The sequence below is a fragment of the Choristoneura fumiferana genome, chromosome 11, assembly GCF_025370935.1.
Source record: "Choristoneura fumiferana chromosome 11, NRCan_CFum_1, whole genome shotgun sequence".
Lineage (NCBI taxonomy): Eukaryota > Metazoa > Arthropoda > Insecta > Lepidoptera > Tortricidae > Choristoneura > Choristoneura fumiferana.
In genome coordinates, this window is record NC_133482.1 from 6,239,422 (window position 1) to 6,263,410 (window position 23,989).

The following is a 23,989-nucleotide window of genomic DNA, read 5'->3' on the forward strand; positions in this document are numbered from 1 at the left end:
TTTGAAAGGAAATTGGAATGCAATAATTATCGATTCAAGGTTTTTTTGGATTAATTGCCTGAAAACTAGACACTTTTATCCTGCGTTCATTACTAAATCTTACGTAAAATTACGTGCATGTATGTATGAGTGCCTTCTTAAATATGATATAGCCGATGTTATCTTTTTAATAATACTTTTGTGTTACCTTTTTACAAACAAACGTACCTACGTAGGTACTAGTTCGTATGGCATTCGCTTTGTTTGGCCACGGGTGTTTGCTCGGGTGATGGTTAACTAACCAAACTTTGATAATGAGCTAATAAATAGTTCGAAACGCATCAGTATTTTATGTGGTATCACACACACCCAACTATATAAGTATTGTTCAATGTATAAGAGGAGAGTTTTGCACAGACGTGCGTGGTGGTGATGCACGATTTTGGCACAGACAGAGGTAAGGTAAATTAGTGTTTGTTCATTGATATACTTCCGCAAAATAACTTCTAAATCAAGCAAAATCGAACATTATTTTATTTGTTAAAAAAACTTCATTAACAAGGCAAATCGTATTTTCCTTTGAAAAGGTTCCATGGTGGCCCATGAATGATAGTCCTTGACTGTACAATCAATCTTATTTTGGCGCTAAAAACAGTAGACATATTATTATATTATAAGAATCGAATAAGTATAGATAAAAATCTCAATAGTCAAAACGAGCCAAGTATCTGTCATATTAGTATAAAAACAAGCACGGTGGCAGGTATGCAAACGAGTTGTATTCGGACTAGCGCAAACGCATTGTTTGCGGGGCGGCTGGCCTAGGGCTGCGGAAAACAACCTAATACCCTATTATTTTGCAACAAAAACAATATTTTTTACACATATTTTTATCATTCTGCTAAACTTTTTTATAGCGTAGTAGACGAATGAGCATGCAGGTCATTTGATGGTAATCATTTAATCAATTTCCGCCTCCCATGAACAATCGCGGGGGTCCGAGACACTGATGCATTGCCAACTTTATGAAAAAGAGCTTAGAACTCCTTAACAAACATTATAATTAAAACTTATCAGTTTCTTTCAACAAAAAATAATTTTAATATTATAGTAGTTTTTAAGAATGTTTGAAAGATTGTAGGTTTCTATAGGTATAGGTATGTTTCACGTCTTTAATTTATTAATAAAGTTTATACAATACTAGAGTTTGCCCGCGGCTTCGCACAGTAGCCTATGTGTTATACATTCACATACTATAGTGTTTACATACCAAATGTCATGACTGCGGCCAGCGGTTGTTATTTCGAGAATTTCATCCCTATCGCGTGGCAATATAGGTAGGCTGCCTATTGCTTACCTAGTAATTTTCTCTGAGTACCTGTTTTTCTGTTTCGCTTACTATTTCTGGTGTACAATGAAGAGTATTTGTATTGTATTGTATTGTATTGTAACCTATATGTTATTCCAGACGTCCAGCTACCTAAGTACATACCAAAAATCAGACTCTAAGCCCAGCGGTTGTTATATCGAGATTTTATCCCTATCTCATGGGAATATCGGGATAAAAAGTATCCTATGTTTTAATCCAGGTTATAAACTAACTTTTTGCCTCATCCAAATCCGTCCAGCCCTTTCAGCGTGAAAAAGTAACAAACTTACTTACTTTGCACACGTAAATCATTAGATCCAGCAGCTGAATTGAAATTTCGGTTTTTTTTAAAAAATTGTGCGGATTCCTCAAGATTAAATCATGACGTTACATTAAAAGCAATCATGCCAAATTTAATGACTCTAAGCCCAGCAGTTGTTGTTTCGAGATTTTATCCCTATCCCGTGGGAATATCGAAATAAAAAGTAGCCTATGTTTTATTCCAGATGTCCAGCTAGCTACGTACTAAATTACGTCCAAATCCGTTTAGCCATTTCAGCGTGAAGGAGTAACAAACATACTCACTCACACACTAACAAACTTTCTCATTTACAATATTACTACCTGTTACCCGCGACTCCGTCCGCTTAAAATTTGGTATTCACTATCCCGCGGTAACTGTGCAATTTTCCGGGATAAAAACTATCCTGTCCTTCTTCGGGACTCAAACTATATGTATACCGAATTTCATCTAAATCTGTTCAGTGGTTTAGACGTGATGAAGTAACAAACAAACAAATAAACAAACAAACAAACAGACTTACAAACTTCCGCATTTATAATATTAGTGGGATTATTGGGAAGTAGGATATTTTGGAACATGAATCTATGAGTATGGATATGCACATTATAAAACTTATATTTTAAAAGAATTGATAGTGAATTATGTTTAAGTTTTTTTTTAGCCCTCTCATTCTGAGAGGAGGCCTGTGCACAGCAGTGGGAAGTATAAGGGTGGGATGATGATGAAGTTTTTTTTTGTAGATCAGCATCACATCCTTAGACCGAAACGGATGCATGACAGTCGCATGGTACGGTGACGAATCGGGTCTACACGGTTTCTATTTTTATTGTGAGTACAGATTTTTCCCGCTTAGCTGGCCTTGACTTGCAAAGAATAGCTTTCAGTTTTCTATTTATTTTGGCTTGACATATTTTCATTTTCCAATTACAAAGGAGATTTTAAGAACGGCTGTAGAAAAGCAAGCAAGGGAAGCTAGCTGCTGTTATTAATGTCTATACTAAAAGAGATAAATTTTCGTGTGTCGTTTCTTAAGGTGTGTTCTGTTTTGGATATGTTTAAGAACATTCAATTTATGCCACACAGATAACTAAATATATAATATATAACATATTATGTTATTTTAATAAAGATTCAAGAAGTATCTATAGAAAGTTTGGCACGGAACGAACGGGATGGTGCTAACTATGTTGATAATTTAACTATGATTAGAGCCTTCACTGATACTCTAATAAAAATTGCTGATTTTATTTGTTTAAAACAGCATCTTTTTTATTGAGACAGTGCACTTACTGTGAAAAATACCAGAGCATGCGGCATAACTAAATTCGACGGCACTAAAACGATAATAAAAAGCGTGTAAAACTCCGAACCACTTAGGCTCGCACATGTCGGAAGTTCACGCTAGGATTATACGTAGTTGTGCTGTTCTCTAGAACAGGGACGATATTAATTATTTGCATAATATACATGAGAATTAACTCGGTCTCGGAGACAATAGAAGGCCGCTGCCGCCGTGTCATAGCAATAGAATTCGCCTTGGCAGTCGGTTGTAGATTACTCGGGGAGATTTGGCTCTTCGACAACTCATGTGCACACAGCAACGACCAAAGTATTTGTTCGATGGTGAATTTTAATTTGGTTTAAGAGAAATCAATTTAGTATATTTTAATTTTTATGATAATAAATACTTATCTGAAAATTAACTGGGTTTAGGTACTAATAAATCAACTAAATCGTGACCCATTGAAGTGGAATACTTTCATAAAATGCGACAATGACATCTTGTTGCCTGACAAGGAAAATTATTAAATATAACGCTTACTGTGAGAATATTCCATGCTGGCTCAGAAATCAAACATTACTTCATATCTTAAGAGTACCAAACAGTCTTTGTGATGTTATCACATCATTTTACATTACCTACAACTTTAACTTTAGCTATTAAGCCTATTTGCCACCCTCCCTATCTTTACGTTTGAATTAATAGCACTAATGATGTAATTAAAACATTGGTAGTCGAATCGATTAATCGTAGGTGAGCCGGTGTCCATCTAATAGCTTATGTAAGCTACTAATTTATGTGATACGTGGCGACCGACGACAGATTTAGGAGGCTACACACTTGTGCTTTATTTATTTTAACCGAAGACGCGGCAGTGTTAATAACCCACTTTATGTTCGGCCGAATAATTGGAATAATTGCTACCCGACCGTCGCTGTTACGGCATTACCTACGTGGCCAAATTATCATTATTGGGCTTGTCTCAATGGTAATGTACTTGCTAAATAGATACAGAATGTAAATGAACTTCTATCGTGTGATAGCTTTTGAACTTTTTGCTAAACATAAAATAGACCGTCTACTTAAGTTTCTTTTTGACCCCCGATGCAAAAAAAACTGTAAGTATTATAAGTTTGCGCGCGGTGTGTGTTTGTCTGTCTATGGTGTCATAGCTTGCAAATGGATGGACCGATTTCAAATCTAGTTTAATCGAGATGGTCTTTGGTTAAGTTGCATTAAAATTTGATTAAACCGTTACAGATACTGAACTTTTGAAATGAATGTCGGAGAGTTTCAACTTTTCTAAGCTGGTTTGGTTATTTTATTAATCAATCAGACAAGCGCTTTAACTTCACTCCTATCATGTACCATATATTACTTACCTATTTATTGCTGGTCAATATTTTACCGCAATAACCAAAAGCGATAAATTAAATGCATCAAATTAGATAGTGATAGATGAGGCACCAAAATGCCCTGAAACTTATGAGCCTGTATTTCTCTGCAACTTACTTTCAAAATGCACCTGTTCACACAAGAGGGGGAACTAATGAATCGCGTATCAAGACTAGCTGCTCTAAAGTACATATCTACTACTCGTACTGCAATCTTGCAACCTCAGCTGGCATTGTTCAAACAAGCATCTGCAAGGCGCATACGTAATTGTTAAATGTGCCTTGCACCACTTGCACCCAATAATTAAATAAACCATCGTCAAGGAACAAGTGTAGTATGAACGGTATATCTTGAGAAGAATTGTTTTATTCGACTATGTTTTTGTTCTTAAAGAACTTTATTTTGGTGGATATTTAACTAACGGTTATAAGAGATTCGAACACCAAGTAATATACTTAAGTCCTAATATATTTTTGTCACATCCACAAAACAAATTACCTAAATAACGTTCATACGCTGAGTGAAATGCTATTCATATACTTTAAAATACATTTAGTTCTTTTGTTTTAGTTCCCGATTTTATTTTATCATTTGATTGAATAATAAAGTTACTTACATATTTATACGTGTGTCGTAGTTATAAGATAAATTAATCATCGACTTTTTTAAAAACTTGTTTCTACTACAAGAAGATATCGTTTGACAACAAATAATTATCGGGTCCCGTACCTCGAAATTAAAAAAAAAACATCTGAAATGACAAAGAAAAATTACCCGTGTTTGTTATGTGTGTTGCAAGGCTTGCAAGGCTCGTTTTCTCAGGATCGTGTTGAGGAATTAAGTGAAGTTAATATGAAACATTTAAGGCCTAAGTCTTTAGAAACCATAAAAAGTTATTCGCGTGATCTAAACACACCCTCACACACCCTTTTCTGTTTATTTTTTATCATTATTTTATATTGTGGCATTGGTAGTAATTACGAAGGTTGCATTCTGTTTCTTCTGAACAGCCCCTGTACCTATTAAGAACACTGTAATTCGTTTTTTGTTTGGAATACCAACTCGTCAGGGCGCCAAAGATACAGGCACTGTCTAGTTTGGGGCCCGCTGACACTGTATTTTATGTTACACAGTTTCTACATCAATAAAAACTTTTCATTTCATTTCATTTTCATTTAATTTCAAATACAATGTTGAATGTGTATTTTCATACATACATATAGAGGAATCAAAACCTATAAGTAAGGTGCTTCTTGTTGACATATAATTGTAAATCTAGCAAAAAAATAAGGTAATACAACATAATCGTAAGTAATAGTAGATTGTACAACAAGAGCATAAAACGAGCCATTTTACCCAAGACGTTCATATAGCCACCCGAGCCGGTACGGCGAGGGTGGATAGACACGTCGAAGGGAAAATGGATTTAATGCTCGAGTTTTACACTGCTTTTCACTTCGATGGCGAGGAAATGAAATAGCAACAGTGAAAACAATTGTTCACTCACTACGTAAATTTTATTTTTCATGCATTACTATATAATTATATATTTTTTTAGTTTTAGTGATTTATTTTGATTGATTTGATTGATTTTTAGTTTTATATAAATAAAAAATGTATTAAAAATATAAAGAAGATTCTACATATTTTTCTTAATAATTTTTAATTTATATAAAACTAAAAATCAACCAAATCAATCAAAATAGATCAATAAAATTAAAAAATATGTAATTATATAGTAATGCATGAAAAATAAAATGAACAATTCTTTCAACTGTTGCTATTCCATTTCCTCGACATCGAAGTGAAAAGCAGTGTAAAACTCGAGCATTAAACCCATTTTTCCCTTGACGTGTCTATCCACCCTCGCCGTACCGGCTCGGGTAGCTATATGTACGTCTCGGGTAAAATGGCTCGTTTTATGCTCTTGTTGTACAATCCACTATTGCTTATCGTAGGAATACTACAGCTGCATTGCAACATTATTTTTTAGTGGCTTTAAAACTTGTCGGCCCCTCAGTCCGTACCTACTGGCATGGCTGTCCTGCTACTGTGTGCCTAATGACGAGTACTGCCTTTTCGCAACGTAACGTTTGGCAATCTGTTTCATTTCGCAACTTTTCATTTCGCAAACTCTAAAACTGTAAATATTTCAGGATTTATTTCAGAGCCATCGTGTAGAACCCTTTAGGTTAGGTTAGGTTAGGTTAGTTTTATAAAAATTCTGAAACATTCACTGTTTCAGAAATATTGAACGGAAGGGCCACTATGAAACAAAATATTCCTTTAGCTCTCGATCCGCGGGAATTTCTAAAAATCCCTTCTTTGTGCACCACCATGACCCTCAAACAATATATTTGCCAAATATTATGTGCACGCCGCACGGAATGCTGAGGAACTGGGTTCGATTCCCAGTGCGCTGGTCTCTTTTTCTGGTTTTTCGGTGCATCCATGTCTCAGTTTGTATTTTCGATATGGTTTCACGGAATACCCGTAAAAGTAACAAATTTGGAGTTGAAATAAAAAATACAAAAATACTCCAAAAAACCAAAAATAGCCTTCAGTGCTTTAGGCTGTGCATTGTCTGTCATAGATATGTATTTATTGTAATTGCCTGATTTTCGGTATTACCTAATTGAAAGTCAACACATCATTACACATTTTAAACAGCCTATATACCTACATACTTCTTACTATAGGTAATTAAGTCAATAGTTTTCTTGAACTAAGATTTATAATTATTTTAATTCATTTTACATCACAGGGATATTAAAACTTAGATCAGCCTTATACTAATAGTAGGTATCTTAAAAATGTGAAGTTTGAAACAAACTAACACCAGTGTGTTTGTTTGTTTGTAGAGTGTAATGTTTGAAACTACTGAACCAATGATAATGGATAGATTACTTGTAAAGACCCTTTCCCAAGTTTATTATCATTATGCAATTAGTTAGGTATACATGTATAAATTCAGGATACACAATGTTAGCATCTTTGTAGTAAATGCATCTTTAAAACAAGTTAATTAAAACTAGATAAAAGGTCGACGTCGGGCAGATGCGTTAAACTGTTAAAAGTTAATAGTTTACGTTGCGGTGAGGTCGTTTTGTTGCCTCTTAATTCTACATTGTTGCTTGTCTATCACACATACAATGTATCTAAAGTATGATGTCAGAAACAAACCACGTGGCTATAAAAAATTACACATAAACAAAACATAAAATGAAATTGCGTCTATCTTACCAAAACAAAAAATAAAAATCGCCGAACTAGGTTACAGAGAAATGATAACAATAACAAATAAAAACAACAAAACACGAACTTACCTCAGCAGATGTGGGACTAAGATTTCCTCTCCTTAACACAAACACAATTTAACTATGTCCAAGTACTTTCACTTTATCACTTTGAAAACAACCCAGCACAACCGCCATGGCAATGATAATGGAGCTGCAAGTTTTTGCTTCAGTTCCTTTATTGTAAGTATTCACAACCTCGAGGGAAATTTAGGGAGAATCGAGTTCTAAATGTAACACGGACAACCTTTGTATCATCGCTTATGGTAGAAATATAAACGTGAACACCAGAACAGGTACTTATTATGTACACGAATACTTAAACTTTACCATTTATTATATAAATATATTAATTTGCTTTCCTAGCTTTTAATCACAACTTATAGATTGATTTTACAACCAGACTTGATTATTATTGATAAGTTTATCCGTGAATCGCGAGGTCAGGTCGACACACATCCCTACGTTATCACAACCGGTTGCTTCGTCTGTCCGTCAGCCCGTCCATAGGGCCACGTCGAGTCCCCGGCTACATGGTTCCATGTCGACTCCTCCGTACACTACAATAATTTAAACTAATCCGTATTCACAACACTGAAGAGGTAAACATTGATTACATCCATAAATTTACATCTTGCTAAGTTTGCGTACATGTCTCTCTGTAAAAACTTTGTTTACTACATTTTAACCGTCGCTTCCATCGCTTCGGGCGCGCTTTACGATAGCACAAACATGTTTTAAATAGGGTTTATTTGATGATTGTTATTGGCACAGTCAAGTTTGACGGTTGTCATGATTCGCACGTGACAATTGACACAGCGGGACCGCGGGGCCGCGAGACTTGCCCGAGCACTGCGACCGTCCACTGAACACGCGCCGCTACGGGCCATATGCATTTAAAAATAGTTATCTCTCTCGCGAATCGTGTCAGCCCATCTCACTAATATGCGATAAACAGCCGTAACTCGGGGGACGGCGGTGAATGTCAGGTGGTGCCCGCGCTGTCAGTGAAACTGTGTTTTCAGTTCCCGAACGCGACGTGTGTTCCTCTTACTGTTTGTGCCGTGTTACTAGAGGCACAGGCACGCGTTTCTCGCTGCAACTGCTGAAAGACGAAACCTGTTGAAATAGGACGGGAGGCTGCGAACGAGCGAGATGTCTCTTGGTCTCGCAATCTCTCTCCTTGTTTCAGGAGCTTGTTTCACTACGCAGGCGTGTGTGCGTAGACAAGCGCGTGGCCACGAGCAGCGAATCGGTGTTAGTGAGTTGTGGAAAACTCTCTTAGGCCGCTTTCACAAACGCGTGGGTTTTCTTGAGTAACGACGGTTGTCCTAATAGATTCCATTGTGTGTATATTGTATGCCGTCTATCGCTTTTGATGTTTTGTTTTGAACTAAGTACTTGGACATGTTTTAATTTAATTGTCTTTTGTCTGTACGTTTTATTTTATTACATCTTTGTCTATTCAAATTATCTTTACCATTTGTATTGTAGTTATAAAATATATATTTTTGCGAGTGTCTCGCTGCCTAACTACTGGTACCTACTATGACTGCTTCTGTAAGCAGCCATAGTATAAAACCTAACACATCTAATACATCTTTTTCGGCCTATCTAGCAATATTTAACAACCTGTCATTTTTTTAATTCCATGGTTATAAAGAGATGATTTTTTTAATAAAGCCCTATCCTTATCAATGTTTACATCTCAAAGCAGACCCCTTATTTCTTGTTTACAGGTGCTGTGATTCCATCATTACCATAATTCGAGGGATATTGACTGAGACGTTACCAAAATACGAATGTCCAATTCAGATCCAAAGAACCTAAGTAGCTTGTAAGAAACGAAGGTGTCGTCGTAAGGAATTAATCAATTTAAAGTGGCATCAAGCCCAATATAAACAAGGGGCCACACAGACGCGTGGCATAATCAAATAGCACGCAACTTTCTCGTAAGCTGTGTAGGTCGAGAAGGCTGGCGCGGAGGAGGCTGGGGCGAGAGCGAGACGAGTGGAGCGACGCTGTGCGCACGCAGCGCTCGATACACCCGCGCCTCCTCACTCACACCCGCCAGAAATCTATACCGAACAGGGAGACCGCCTCTGACAGCTCGCTCCAATGTAACGATGTACCCTCCATTATATTGGAAGTCAATTGACAAATGGGCACGGTGGTCGCTCACCAACACACGCGCCCGCTGCAGTGCGCCTGTGGACCCAAGGACAACGATGATTGAGGGCCTTTGTTTATCTTTTTTAAAAGCCTTCTAATGGAGAGACATCACCGACCAGAAAATCCTTAAGGACAGCCGCTTTGACTTCCACTTCTACGAATTTCATTTCCAAAGTATGACCCCTTTGTGTCTTTGTTGAGGACTGAATTAATTGAATCTCTTAGTTTACTTCTGTTCGCCTTTTTCCAAATCCATTACATTTACTATAATACAATGACTCTTTATGGAACAACCATAGTAAGCAATACAGAAATCAGGAACGTGAAAAAAAACTCTCAAAGTAAGCAATAGGCCTTATCGCTTCAGAGCGATCTTTTCCAATAACAGAAAGAAAAAAGGATTATATTAAAGCACTAACTACAAATTTGTATCATTAACTAATTGTTCACTATCATTGTTTATCCTTTAACTGTTTTTGTTACACTGCGTGTAAGCGTTTAAACATAAAGCCGTGATATCCTACGGCCTCTTGAACAAAGGGTTGTAGGTTCGTGCCTGGACTTGCTTTTCTGCGTTTTTCGGAATTTGTGTACGAAGTTGTATTTTGAATTTACCGGAAAAGATGAATACATCTGCGAAGCAGTGTAACGGTAGTGTGAAGTTACCAATCCGCGGGTCCAGCTTTTGAAAACTACGATCTATCATTATCATCAGTCTGACAGACATAGGTAGGCCTCCCCAATGAGCGCCATTTCGCGCTGACCTCGGCTACAGCTACAGCGCATCCAGCTACTATCAGCAGCCTTTCGCAGATGTCACTACACTTAAGCCCTCTCATATTATTGTCAGAGATGATGATAATGCTGATAAGTTTTAAATAATCTTACGGCAATACGATATAATATTATACTAGACTTTACCCGCAGCTTCGCACGCGTAATCCATTAGATCCCGTAGTTAAATTGAAATTCCAGGATTTTACTGAATTCCCTTAGGAAGAGAGAGAAAGACATAAAAAAATAGCACAAGATGTTTTGCAATGATTATCAATATTTGATACGGCATTCTAAACAAAAAAGCAAGTGGATCATCGAAAATAGCTACTCGGAAGTAGCTTGGACACTTTAATAATATATTTAATTATTAAGATTTCCAGATCAATCTTAATAAGGCCCTCGTCAAACCTTTCGGGGCCTTCCAAAACGTCACCCAAACTGTTGGATTACCGGCTATAATTAAGGCAAACCTACGAATACAGGAAGGAAACACAAGAAAGCTATCCGGGTCGGTATGAAGCAGATTCCTGTCGACAGCGTAAATCATGTCACAGGCGCAAATGAGAAAAAGAAGCCTCTCACAAACAATTTATTCCGTCTGGACTGACTGCGCGCTGATTGGCTCGAATCTCCGCGAACACAAAGTGAACTTTTTAACTGAAAACAGACACAATTACAGTGGCGGCAAGTTTTTCCGCTCCGGAATTAGGCGCCAAATGAAATTGCATAGATTTAGAAGCGAGATGACATCGCATTCAAATCGTACTGCGGCAAGAATATTTTTTAGCAGCAAATTATTTTATTTAGCTATGAACAAAGTTTTATTAAGGTTATTGTGCAAGATTGCACAACTTTTTGGAAGCTTTTAGTTTTAAAGCTTTTTTTCTATTGATCATGATTTTTGATATGAGATTTGTCGTTATACTTTTGATTCTACGACCAAAAACCAGTGCCTTGTTACTTAATTCTAAATATTGGTCCTTCGAACCGGATCAACATTTACAATTAAATAACAAGGCATTGGTCTTTAATCGTAGAAACAAAACTATAATGACAAATCAAATATTAAAAGTCATATACAATAAAAAATACTTTGAAACTAACATGCAAAAGTAGTGCAATATTGCACAGTTATATTTTGTTATGGTTTTTATTATTTTCGTGCTGTTTAAGTATGGGGTTAGACTGCGGCGGAGTTGACTGGTACAAAAAGCATTTCATTTTAGCCCCTAAATGTGCTAGCACAGAATTAATAATCAGCGCAGGTGGTTATCTGGCTAAAAAGCCGAATATTTATTTTCTCATTTCAGTGTGGAACGAAGTGTCGCTCGCGTTAACTGCTTAAAAACTAGGTTATTGCAGAGTTTGTACCTGAAAAAGGATTGCGTTTCACTGGTAAATAATGAAGTCGCCTTCTTTACTGTATTCTGAACGTCAAAGAGTGTATAAAAATAAAGCAATCAATATATTGGTAAGAGCTAAGTTTTCAAGTAGAAGCTACTCGATAAACCTCTTAACGGCTACAGTGGCCGGCAGATATATTTCCACAGACGAGGAGCTCAAAAACGCAAACTTTCTTGATATTTGTCAGTTTAAGTGCTCAGGTTATTACTTTGTTGAATAAAAATGTTGTTATTTATTTAACAACGATAATAATAATAATGAGTACAAAAAAACCGGTCTAGTGCAAATAGGACGCGCGCGTATTCTTTTTGTGTTTTATGTATATTCAAGTGTTTACATCATACATACATATCTATGAATATCCAGTGTTAGCAAAGTCCCTCTTCAAAGCAAAACGTACACAGTGTGGGGTAAGTTTAGACAGTTACGGACATTGGACAGTAACAAAAAAAAAACAAGATTAACTTTTTTATTGGTTGTGCTATTAAGTAGAGCCACCTTCATACCTCAAGTTTCCAGAACGTTAAATTATGTGACAGAAAAAATACATATATTTTGTATTTTGTATGTATATTTTGCGGTCCTTCTCTGCGTATGCAAATAACTCGCAAATAACTGCTGTTGACAGTGACGTAAAACTTTGACGTAAAACCTGTCCGTCAGTTTTACAATTGCTTGTTACCCGATTAATAATAAAACGATTAAACAAAGATTATGTATAAATTTACTTTTTACCTCAGCCCGACCAAATTTTATTTAAAATCACTACAAATCACAAAGGGAAACCAAAATATCAAACAAAGCCACGTGGCAGAGAATAAATAAAAGTTGATTTTACTGTAATCAATGACAGGCTTCGTCGATCGCGGTGCTTGAATATTTATAAAGTGTCAATCTCAATTCCAGATCGAGATATTCCAACAATCAGGAGCTCTGATTCCAACCCCTACATATTTTCAACTTGGGATTATCCAGAAACGTTCTATGAAGTTAACAACGGATTCCAAATAATTGGAATAGATTTATGGATAGCACGATAAAAAAGGAATGCTCTCTGTATTTAAGATGGTAAATAGTATTTAGTAGAGTATGTCGCTGAAACATTTATTTGGTGAAACCTCTTAATAATAGTGAGTGGTCTGGACTATACAACCCAACTTGAAAATTTATTGCTTTGAATTGTGGCATAGTTTTAAGTTTAATGGATTGCTTGGAATTTGGAAGGTAGTTGTAATAATTATTTATTTCAGAGTGGCAGTATAATTTTGAAGCAAAGCTAAATTGCAACTTATGAAGTCCATCCAGTAAAATAAATTCGTCTTGTGATAATTGAGATTCTTGATGATAATTATTTTAATCTATCTATAGAATGTCTACATGGCGGGAATGATGAAGGTCTATATCCAACGGTGGATGTCCTACAGCTGATATGATGATGATGGTGGCCCTTCAGAATGGTAGTTGTGCCATTATCAAAAATGTTTGCAGGTAAATTTGTCCCAATAAAAAAGCTGTTGCCGATATAATCACTATCATTTTCTACAGTTATTTGAATAAAACGATAAATTATTTGCCGTCAGCTGTATATCACAGATAATTATTAATTTTAGTGCATATTTCAGCATTTTGTTAGTGCGTATAATCCTATGTCTATTATTATTGCAAGTTAAAGAAAATAATACTTGCAAAAAATTATCTAACCCGATCCTATATGTACTATACACCATTTGCACCAACCAACACTGCAAAGAACTTAGATACTCTTAAAATTCCAAAACTTAAAATTTACTACTCAATCGTAGTCTCCTAATTAAAGTTGAGCTACTTTGTTGAGATTTAACTGGCGTTCTACGAGTGGCTAAAGTCTGTCCGTTTAAGCAATCTTAACTATTATTAGTTACAACTTTTGAAAGTAACTAATTGCCTCTACCATGGCGTGGCAGACTTCACTTAGAACTCTTACTGGTGCTGAAATTATGTCAAAGATTATTTCTACTTATATCTGCGATAGACACAAAGACATGTAATAGGCACGTTTTTTAAGCCTAAACTTCTTCTACTTACTCGCGGGCATAGGATTCCTTATTCTATGGCAATGTACGGTCAAGGACTTAAATTCATGCGCCACCATGGAACCTTTTCAAAGGAAAAGTCATTACGAATTTCCTTGTTAATTAATGCGATGTCACTATGACGTCGACCTACGTAGGTATACTTTTTGTAGGTTTATAACAATGTAAATACCCAAATTGATACGATTGGGGACCAATGTAATTATGTTACATTTTAATAGCATATTACCTATCACAATGTAATAAAAAATAAAACAATGTACTCTTAGAATGTACTAGGTATATTTTATTACGACATGCGTATTAATCTTAGTGTATAGAGCAAAACGGTTTAATCAATCATTTAATTTTAATCATATACTAACTTGGCGATACTGGGTTTGTGTGTGTTCTTACAGTGTGGAGGTGGAGGAACTGCATAAACATAAATTTCTTGCATAAACGTATGTAGCTATCATTAGGTCGCGGGTAAAGTAATTGTTTTAGTTAACTCATATACTTATCCCCATTTACTCATAACGCAGGGTTCCGTAGCAACTCCACGTCGCTTGAACACGTCACAACAAAGGCAGAACTATCCCTGAGAATAATTTTCCCGGTCGTGTAAGCTGTCAGAGTGTTTGACACACGTCTATATCCCGACCGGTGTGGAGGGAATTACTTCCACAACTATTTTATGTGTCATGGGAAAAAAGAGATTTCGATTCACATTAAACCATCGGTACCTATCTCGTAAAACGATACAAAAAATAAAAGTAACGAACTACTTGCGGTCAAACCGTTATGACATTAATAATGGTCAAAATTACAAAACAAAACAGACAAAACATCTAGATTAGAAATACATTATACTTACATTTAACATCCAAGATTTAGTTACTTTTCACACCAGTTATTTCAGCTCCAGATATGTCATACCGTTTATTTAATTTAAATACAATACCTCAGCATTTTCTTTTTATCTTATTCCCTTTGAATCAGATCGTCGTGTCATGTTTATTGACCACTGTCCTCCCTCTTCAAGAATCTACTTATTTGACTGAAAGTATCCATTAAAAAATTATAATCAGCAAAATAATAATCATTATTATTGATATTAATTAAATATTTCATGTTTATTTCGGCAAAAAAACGTACAATATAAAAAATAATGGATAATAAATTTAAATTAAACATTGGCCAACAAATATGCCACTGTTAAATAAGGTAGTTAGGTATACAATTGTTCAATCATTTGACAAACGTTTTATGAGCTTTTAAAATGATATTCTTCCAAAGATTTTGACTAGTAATACCAAGGTTACTAACTGAATTGGCCAACTTAATTGACAAACTATATGTACCTATAGGTACTCCAAAACTGTTAGAAGTATTTTTTTAATTGAATTATTTTAGAGCTACAATTTTTAGCTTATGATGTCAAATATCCAGTTTATTTAAACACTTCTTCAATCCACGGTCAAAGTAGATTACCTTGATATTCATCGCAATAACCTTCAGTGACTTTTATACAAATATCGCACCTCTATTGCAACAACGACGTAAATGCAATTATATTTAAAAATGATAATGATGTTAAACGACGATATTAATATCGAAGCGTTTTGCATCATTAAGTAATTAAAAAAAAATGCATTTACGTCGTTGTTGCAATAGAGGTGCGATATGTTCTACATTTGTGACTCCTTTTGCAATCAAACGCAACAAAAAATATGTTACTGTCCAAAAATAAACATTTTTTAATTCAAACTGTTTGTGCTTACCATACCTTATCCAACCTACAGTTATAGACCAAATTTCAAGTCAACTTGACCACTGGAAGTGGATCAAAATGAACTGGCAATATTTGGGCAAAATGAGAAGTTAAATAAAAGCTTATTATAAAAATATTATTATTCGAATGGAACTAGTCATTCATCATCAGTCAAAATCTAAATATCTTATTCAAGGCTTATAACATGAACATCATCATCATCGATTATCATGATTATCATCGATTATCATTAACAGGTCTAGCGCTACATAGGTAAGTGGGGAAATCTAAATACGGAAAGTCATCAGTCAGTGTTATCACTTAGCAATACGTGACAAATAAATGACAATTATAAGTAAATGAAAATGATCGATTTAGACGATCATAATTCCAAATTACTAACGCAAGTGGAAAAAATGTAGAGCTCTAGGGCTAATAAGAAATCACGAAATTCAAAAATACCATTTGATTCAAGGTGTCGAAAAGTGTCCTGAATTTAAAATACCAATAAATTACATAGACTGGAATATCGTAGTACGAGTAGGTACAAATTAATCTTGTCAATAGTCAAAAAATTCAGTAACGTAAAAATAGTACACATTCGTGTATTTCTACAAAATTACCACATTAGATTGAATTTTTGACAAGTTGTGAAAGTAAACTAGAACGGTTTATTTTCGCGTACTCCACTCTCAATAAGCTTTTCCACATTCAAACGGTATTTTTGTTTACATGATTTCAAAAATCAACAAATCGCTTTTACGATCAAACTACTCGTTCATCTGGAATAGCGTCGAGCAACAATAATATCATAGATATTATTTTTCTATATGACATAACCTTCTATTGATGAAGAACTAGTGGACTAGTAAAGGAAAAACAAACGAATGCAATAATAAATATTTAATCAACATTTTTTCACGTTACATTGTTAATTAGCTGGAGGTGCGAATTACTGAACAATAACAAATTTTATCTTTTCCACTACCTTATCAATGACGTAAGCTGATTTTTAAAAATTATTTGGACGGGAAACACACGGTACCACGTTTCACATACCCGAGAGGGCAACGACCCACTCTAATTCCACTACGATTCCCAATCTCTGGCACAAAGTCCTCATCCTCCGTGACGTCCACCACTTTTCCTGGCGGCATTTGATCCGCGGCGTCAGACAGCGTTATCTTCTTATCTTCTCCATTTATCTCTAATTTCATCTTCGCGATAGGAGTGGCCTCTTCAGAACCTTCAGTCTTCTGTCGCACAATAATATCCATCACAATTGCTCCATTAGGTAAAGAGATCTGCTTTGATTTGAGGGCACGAGATTCGGCTGCCATGATGAATAAGCACAAGGCCAATGCAACGTAATAATGTTGAGCCATTTTAGAAGTAATTAATAAAACTCTGATGGTGGTTGAACCATAAGCGCACACGACGCGTATTTAAATGGTTATGAGCTGTCAGAGGCTAGAACAAGTCTTTTATAGCTTACGCTTATTTGCGCAGCATCATGGCATATGAATGACTCACATTGTGATGAATTTTAGGGAATGACCTGATGGAAATACAAAATGAAAGAAAGAAAGAAAGAAAGAAAGAAAGAAAGAAAGAAAATACATTTATTCACAACACAAGCAAGACACAACAATAGATAGAATCCAAAAATAAAAAAATAAATGGAATCCTTATGCGACATCAATTGTATCACTTACGAGTATAGCTATGGGAATACCCGTAGTACTCTTAATTAATAGATAAATTGACTGTAGGAGTCAGGACCAGTTCATTTTTTATGACAAAGCGTCTATTAGAGGCCCCTCTCCCATAGCCTCCTGGGTCCTGACATTTTTTAACAAACTTAGTGCTTAAGACCTAGACATGGTTGACCTGCTTTGTTATTTTGGATATTATTTCAAAATTCTTAGAATTCTTTATTCAATGAACATTTTGTACTTTATAAAGTACATTTGGCCGTTATTCTTAGTGTTAATTGGTCCTTTATAAAGTACACGAGGACTCAGGAGGATCGATTAAACCTATTAGTTATAGGTACCTACCTAGCAATTATTGCAATTGTATGTCTCATATAATTAAACTTCTAGATTCTTGATTTAAATTAAAAGCATGAGTATTCTGGTATACGATTAAAAAGTCTAGACTAGAGTCTCTCACGATAGAACTTGCGAAGATTATAAACAAGTAATAATAATAATAAATTAATAAATCGTTTATTTAGCTAACAAAAGAGTTTTTACAAAGTCGAGACCTCCTATAATTGTAGGTAACAGTGTTTACCTTAGACTAGTTTACAGTATTTAAACGATTTCAATTTACAGTATAATTTAACTAACTTATTATTTCTTATTGCTTTTAATATGCTTATTATCTTACGTGTAGCTCTTGATCTTAACTGATTATGTGTATATGGATATATATATATATATATATATGTGTGTGTGTGTGTGTGTGTAAGTGTGTGTGTTTATGTGTTTGTAAATGTGCGCGAAAAAGTGCACATGACAAGTGCATTTAAAATTATTTCATGTTTTGACCGTTTTTGTCTAGTATCGTATCAACCAAGAAAGTTAATAAAATGTAATATGCACAGCACACCACATGCCACAAAAAACCAAGAAGCAAGAGCCCTGATATCAGTAGCGTAGCGTGGGTATTAGCCGCCCGGGGCGGAAGAAAATTTTGCCGCCCTCTTATTTAGGGTACTCAATCTAATCGGTCCGAATATGAAAAATGAAAATGAAAAAATCAGTCCTCCTCTCAGAATGCGAGCACTTGGGCCGTAGTTCCTACGCGCGCCCAGTGTGGATTGGGAACGTCACACATATCATTAAATTTTTATGGTATTGGCCCGCCCCCTAAATGTGCCGCCCGTGGGTGGACCGCCCTCACGTTTATTATGCATAGTCCAATTAGTTTTGAAATATGAAACTACCGTGAGACTCAATCGTATTAAATATATTGACCCGGATAACTCACGCCTTAAATCGAGTTTATCCCGAAACATAATAAAACTCTATTTAAGACGTGTTATCCGGGCCAATATATTTAATGGGTTTAAAATAGTTTTCAATTTTGAAACTGTTGGCTAAATATGAAAGCTCGCGCTCGCGTCACTATCCTTACTAAATAAATATTATAAAGGGGAAGTGAGTTTGTTTGTTTGTTACGCTTTCACGCCGTAACTACTGCACCGATTCCTATGAAATTTCGCATACGTCATATAAAAAGCCCAGAATAAATAATGGGATATTTTTAATCCCGAAAAAAATTGCCGTTCCCAAGGGTTGACCAAAAGTTTTTTTTGTATTCTAACCGCTGAGCTGACTACATAGAAGTATGAATGCACATTACACAAACGTTTTTTAAATAATATGTTAAAAAGCATGCTTGCTTGCTTTCTGGCTTGCATGCTTGCCTGCATGCTTGCTTGCAAATTTACATGCTCACTTGCAAGGTTGCTTGCTTGCATGCTTGCCTGCATGCTTGCTTGCAAATTTACGTGCTCACTTGCAAGGTTGCTTGCTTGCACTATTTCATGCACCATTACATGCTTGCTTACATGATTGCTTCCACGCTTGGTTGCATGCTTGTCTAGATGCTTTCTTGCATACTTACTCGCATGCTCGCATGCAAAAATGACGAAAATAACATAGTAGGTATGTACCTATCTACTTCATGTTTTTTAATTAACTTCTTTTTGTTAACAGATATCCTACTTGAAGGGTTTCATCCTAGTATAAGAAGACCTAATTAGATCATAACATATTATAGTGAATTCGTATCTGCTAGGCTAGTCCATCCACACAACCTTACTAATACGTATTATATTTGCTAAAATAACTGTTCCATTTCCTGCACCCTACATATTGTCTCTGAATAAAATTATTGCAGGTACTTATTTGTAGTGTGTTGTGTTTTAAATTTGTCTGTCTACCTTTTCTCGCTTAAACTGCTAAACCAAAATTAGATGAAATTTGATATGAAGATAGTTCAAAACTCTGAAAAGGACAAAACATACTTTTTATCCCGGAAAATTGTACAATTACAGCGTTGAACAAATCGTTTTCAAATGGAATCTCGCGTAACCCCTAGTGCTGTAAGTAAATATAATATATCAGATCAGATTACAGGTTTACCTACCTACGGTTGAACAAACTGAATCATGTACCTACCAGGGTAGAACCTTTGTGTTCCGAATGTCATGTTGATATCCCATACTTTTGTCGAGGAAATCATAGTGAAATTGATTATTCAAATTTCCACCCTGGTAAATGAATCAGTTTGTTCAGTCGAACGTCATCATTCGGGAAAGGTTATAATGATTAACTACTTATTACCACTATGACGTAGAGTAGTAGATACGTCGAGTAGTCCTTTTGGGTCATGCTGTCGAACAGTGTAGTCATTTGCATTGGAAAAACGTGACTCTCCATTCTGAATCTAAGTAGGCAGTTTTTTTTTTGAAGCATACCTTATATGGAAAATGATTAGGTAGTCTAAATGATTTTTTTTGTCATTTTTTTTTTGTAACCAACCTTTTTGTATTTCCTTTTTGTACAAGAAACAGTATAAACGAACAAACTAACAAACATTTTGACGAGAATCGTGCAAATCAGTGTCAAATTTAGCCAAGTGTCACTTTTTTCGTGGATCGGATGACATCTGACAATCGGCTGGTAAGCTGTGGGTTCTGGATGAAACTGACACAGGATCGGGCAAAGTAGCGAGAAAATAAAGAAGCGTTACTCAGCAGTGGGTGGATGTGGGTTGATTTGATTGATTGATTAATTTAAATTTGTATTCCAAATTGTTTCAAATAAATCAAATATAAAGTTAAAACCATCCACTGTAAAGCTACACATACTTAGTGCAGAGATGCGGTATATGCGTACGGTAGATAAGCGATTTCACTATCCCCGATGATTTGCAACTCTAATCTTAGAGGCCAATGTGCTTGTGCTAATCATGCATACCTATATAGATACACATAACATTATTTTTATGCAAATACCAGCATTCTAAGAATTTATACATTAAAAAAAACATCCAAGTTTGTGTTGGTGGTACGCACGTTATGGTTCCTCATTAACATGCGATAGATATTAAATATAAATATTTGATCGACTATTATTATGTGCTTCCAAGTTGTGCTAGTTTTCTCTTTAAAATCTTTATAATTATGTTATGAGGTATAATACCGTACAGTATTATTTTTACCTGGCAGGGACGGCTTGCGGGGTTCCTAGTTTTAATTTAGTTCAATAGAGCATCACGAATGCCTATTTTATTGCAGAAATTATACTCACATTGTACCATTTCGAAATCAACAATATACTGAATTTTCAGTTGAAATTTGCTCATTTCACTTCTAGGATTTTTTTGATTGGTTGTCAAAGTCGAAAGGAATGAATATCATCGGACAATTGACACCAATTGACCTAGTCTCAAACTAAACATAGCTTGTACTATGGGTTAAACATAACAACATATAAACATACTTATATAGATAAATACATAGGTACTTAGATACAAAGGTATTAAACGTTCAAGACCAGAGAACAAACATTCATATTATTCATACAAATATATCTATGGGGTTCGAACGTTTTAACCGCCTCAATTTTCGTAGTCATATTTTTAATGAATGGATTGTAGAATTTGATGACATTTTCATTTATTACCCGACTGCAAAGAAGGAGGGTTATGTGTTTGACCAGTATGTATGTATGTCTATTCTTATGTCCTCTCATAACTACTCAACGGCTGAACCGATTTTGATAAAAGATACGTCATTGGATTCTTCTTAATGGCGCGAGTGACACTGGTTAGGTACATGAAATTCTTAAAAAAATAAAATAGTGGGTTTTTTGAGCCAAATTGTGAGATTACATTTTTTTTTTTCATTCAAACCTGTCGAGTAGGGTATCAAAATGAAGAGATTTAAAAACAGATTACAAAAAAAATACAAGTCATGTGTTTTTATTTACCGTTTTCACAGAAATATCAAAAAAGTATAAAATAAAACAATAAATTTAAAAAAATCAAAACCTGACTGCGTTAAAAAATACTAAAAAGAAGAAAACAAGACGTGGTCTAGAACTCTGTTAAGTAGCTAACTTAAACTTCAACAGTCGGGTCGGGACCCATTCAAATCGCGACCAGCTCAAAAGTTCTTAGTATCTACTCGTATAATGGGTCCCGACTGTTGAAGTTTAAGTTAGCTACTTAACAGAGTTCTAGACCACGTCTTGTTTTCTTCTTTTTAGTATTTTTTAACGCAGTCGGGTTTTGATTTTTTAAATTTATTGTTTTATTTCTAGATTAATCCGGTACCTCTTAAGTATTTTACTTTACTAAGTGACAAACCGGTTTTAATTTTTTAAATGTATTGTTTTATTTCTAGATTAATCCGGTACCTCTAAGTATTTTACTTTACTAATTGACAAAATAAAACATATGATGTCTTTATCAAGTATTCATGAATCCATGCACACCGAAAAAAAACTAACTTCGAAAACTACAACAACACAACGTACAACCATAAAATTTACCTAACCTTGGAAGATTCCGTACACAATACACGAAATCCTTAGAAAAATATTGCTTGATTTTTTCGTAATGGCTACGGAACCCTAATTTGGGCGTGTTAAGCTAGGCTAGGCCCAATACACACTTGGCTGATTTTTTATTATTTCGGATACAGAATCCTAAAACTATCTCTATGCCAAAAACCACGTCGATCCGTCGCTCCGTTTCGACGTGAAAGACGGACAAACATACAAACACACACACTTTCGCATTTACAATATTAGTATGGATATGGATAATCTGAGAACTCATGAGGTAAGGTACTGAGCAGGAAAGAAACACATTTTTTTAATAAAAAATATATATTTTTAATCAACAACGAAACTGAGCTGTTAATTAACCAGGAAAACACATGGTACCACGTAGCTTGTAACCCAACGCGCAGCCTTTTCCCCTGATACCAGCACGAGGTCCAATTTCAGGAACAAAGTCTTCATCCACCGTTTCGTGCACCTCTTTTTCTGGCGGCATCTGATCCGCAACTTCTAACAGCGTCGTCTTCTTATCATTTCCGTTAATCTCTATCGTCATCTTCAGTAAAGGGCTGGTGTCTTCAGAACCCGCAGTTTTCTGCCTTACAGCAATGTCCATTACGATTGGTTCATCAGGCAAACTGATTTGCCTTGATTTTAGAACCCGCGCTTCGGCTGCCAGTATAATTAGGCAAAACGTCAAGGCGACACACAGATATTGAGCCATTTTTTAATAAATTAAAAAAATATAGCTGATGGTATTATATTATATGTAAACCATTAAGCGTACACGACGCGTATTGGAATGGTTGTGAGTTGCTTGAGCCATGCACGTGGCTTTTATAGTTGTTGAAACTTCCCCTTACGCACTACGCGCACATCATCGGTCGGGTCTACATAAGATGTGATTCACTGCATGATGAATTCTTAAGGAATGACAGGGTACAGCGATTTTTTCCCCCATTTTTATGTATGGTAATTTCCCTCGGTGTTCCTAGTCTATAACAATAGGTGTCAAAACTGATTGCATAGTTACAAATTGCAATGAATTGTCATCCGGAAGATCTTTAGTCGCCTCTCTAAGATCAATACTTCTGTCGTGAACGAAGAAAGCAACTTCATTTAGATTATCTTTCAAAGATAGGTAAAATTACTTATAACTTTATTTCCAGTGCGTAATAATTGTGGTCGGTTATTTCGATTCCATATCCCGCGCGCCCGCTTTATTCTTCCTAATCCTTACTAAAATATCCATAATTAATATTATAAATGCGAAAGTGTGTTTGTATGTTTGAGTGTTTGTCTGTCTTTCACGCCGTAACGGAGCGACGGATCGACGTGATTTTTGGAATAGTGATAGGTTATGGGCCCGAGAGTGACATAGGTACTTTTTATCCCGGAAAAATGCACAGTTCCCGAGGGAATAGCGCGCGATAACCGAATAGCACGCGGGCGGAGCCGCGGGCAAAAGCTAGTTATATATATAAATGAGTAAGTAATTCTGTTTGTTAATACCTTGCTAAAGTTAAAGCGCTGAACCGATTTAGATGAAATCTGTTATGGAGATAATGAAACACTGGGAAGGACACAGGATAGTTTTAATTT

General features: G+C 35.5%; 3 protein-coding genes across 3 annotated transcripts in view; all 3 read right to left on the reverse strand.

The window, feature by feature from the left end:
- The window catches only part of LOC141432577 (uncharacterized), a 347,176-nt gene extending 338,473 nt beyond the window's left edge, over window positions 1-8,703 (reverse strand). The window contains 1 exon segment of the mRNA XM_074094201.1: window positions 7,656-8,703. The gene's annotated coding sequence lies outside the window, so the exon portion shown is untranslated.
- Window positions 8,704-16,691: 7,988 nt separating this feature from the next.
- Window positions 16,692-17,257, reverse strand: LOC141432325 (uncharacterized). The gene has a single exon (XM_074093869.1). The coding sequence runs from the start codon at window positions 17,186-17,188 to the stop codon at window positions 16,823-16,825; it is 366 nt and encodes a 121-aa protein (XP_073949970.1). The 5' UTR covers window positions 17,189-17,257; the 3' UTR covers window positions 16,692-16,822.
- A 5,446-nt stretch (window positions 17,258-22,703) lies between these two features.
- Window positions 22,704-23,198, reverse strand: LOC141432326 (uncharacterized). Its single transcript, XM_074093870.1, has one exon. The coding sequence runs from the start codon at window positions 23,109-23,111 to the stop codon at window positions 22,749-22,751; it is 363 nt and encodes a 120-aa protein (XP_073949971.1). The 5' UTR covers window positions 23,112-23,198; the 3' UTR covers window positions 22,704-22,748.
- Between the last annotated feature and the right edge of the window lie 791 nt (window positions 23,199-23,989).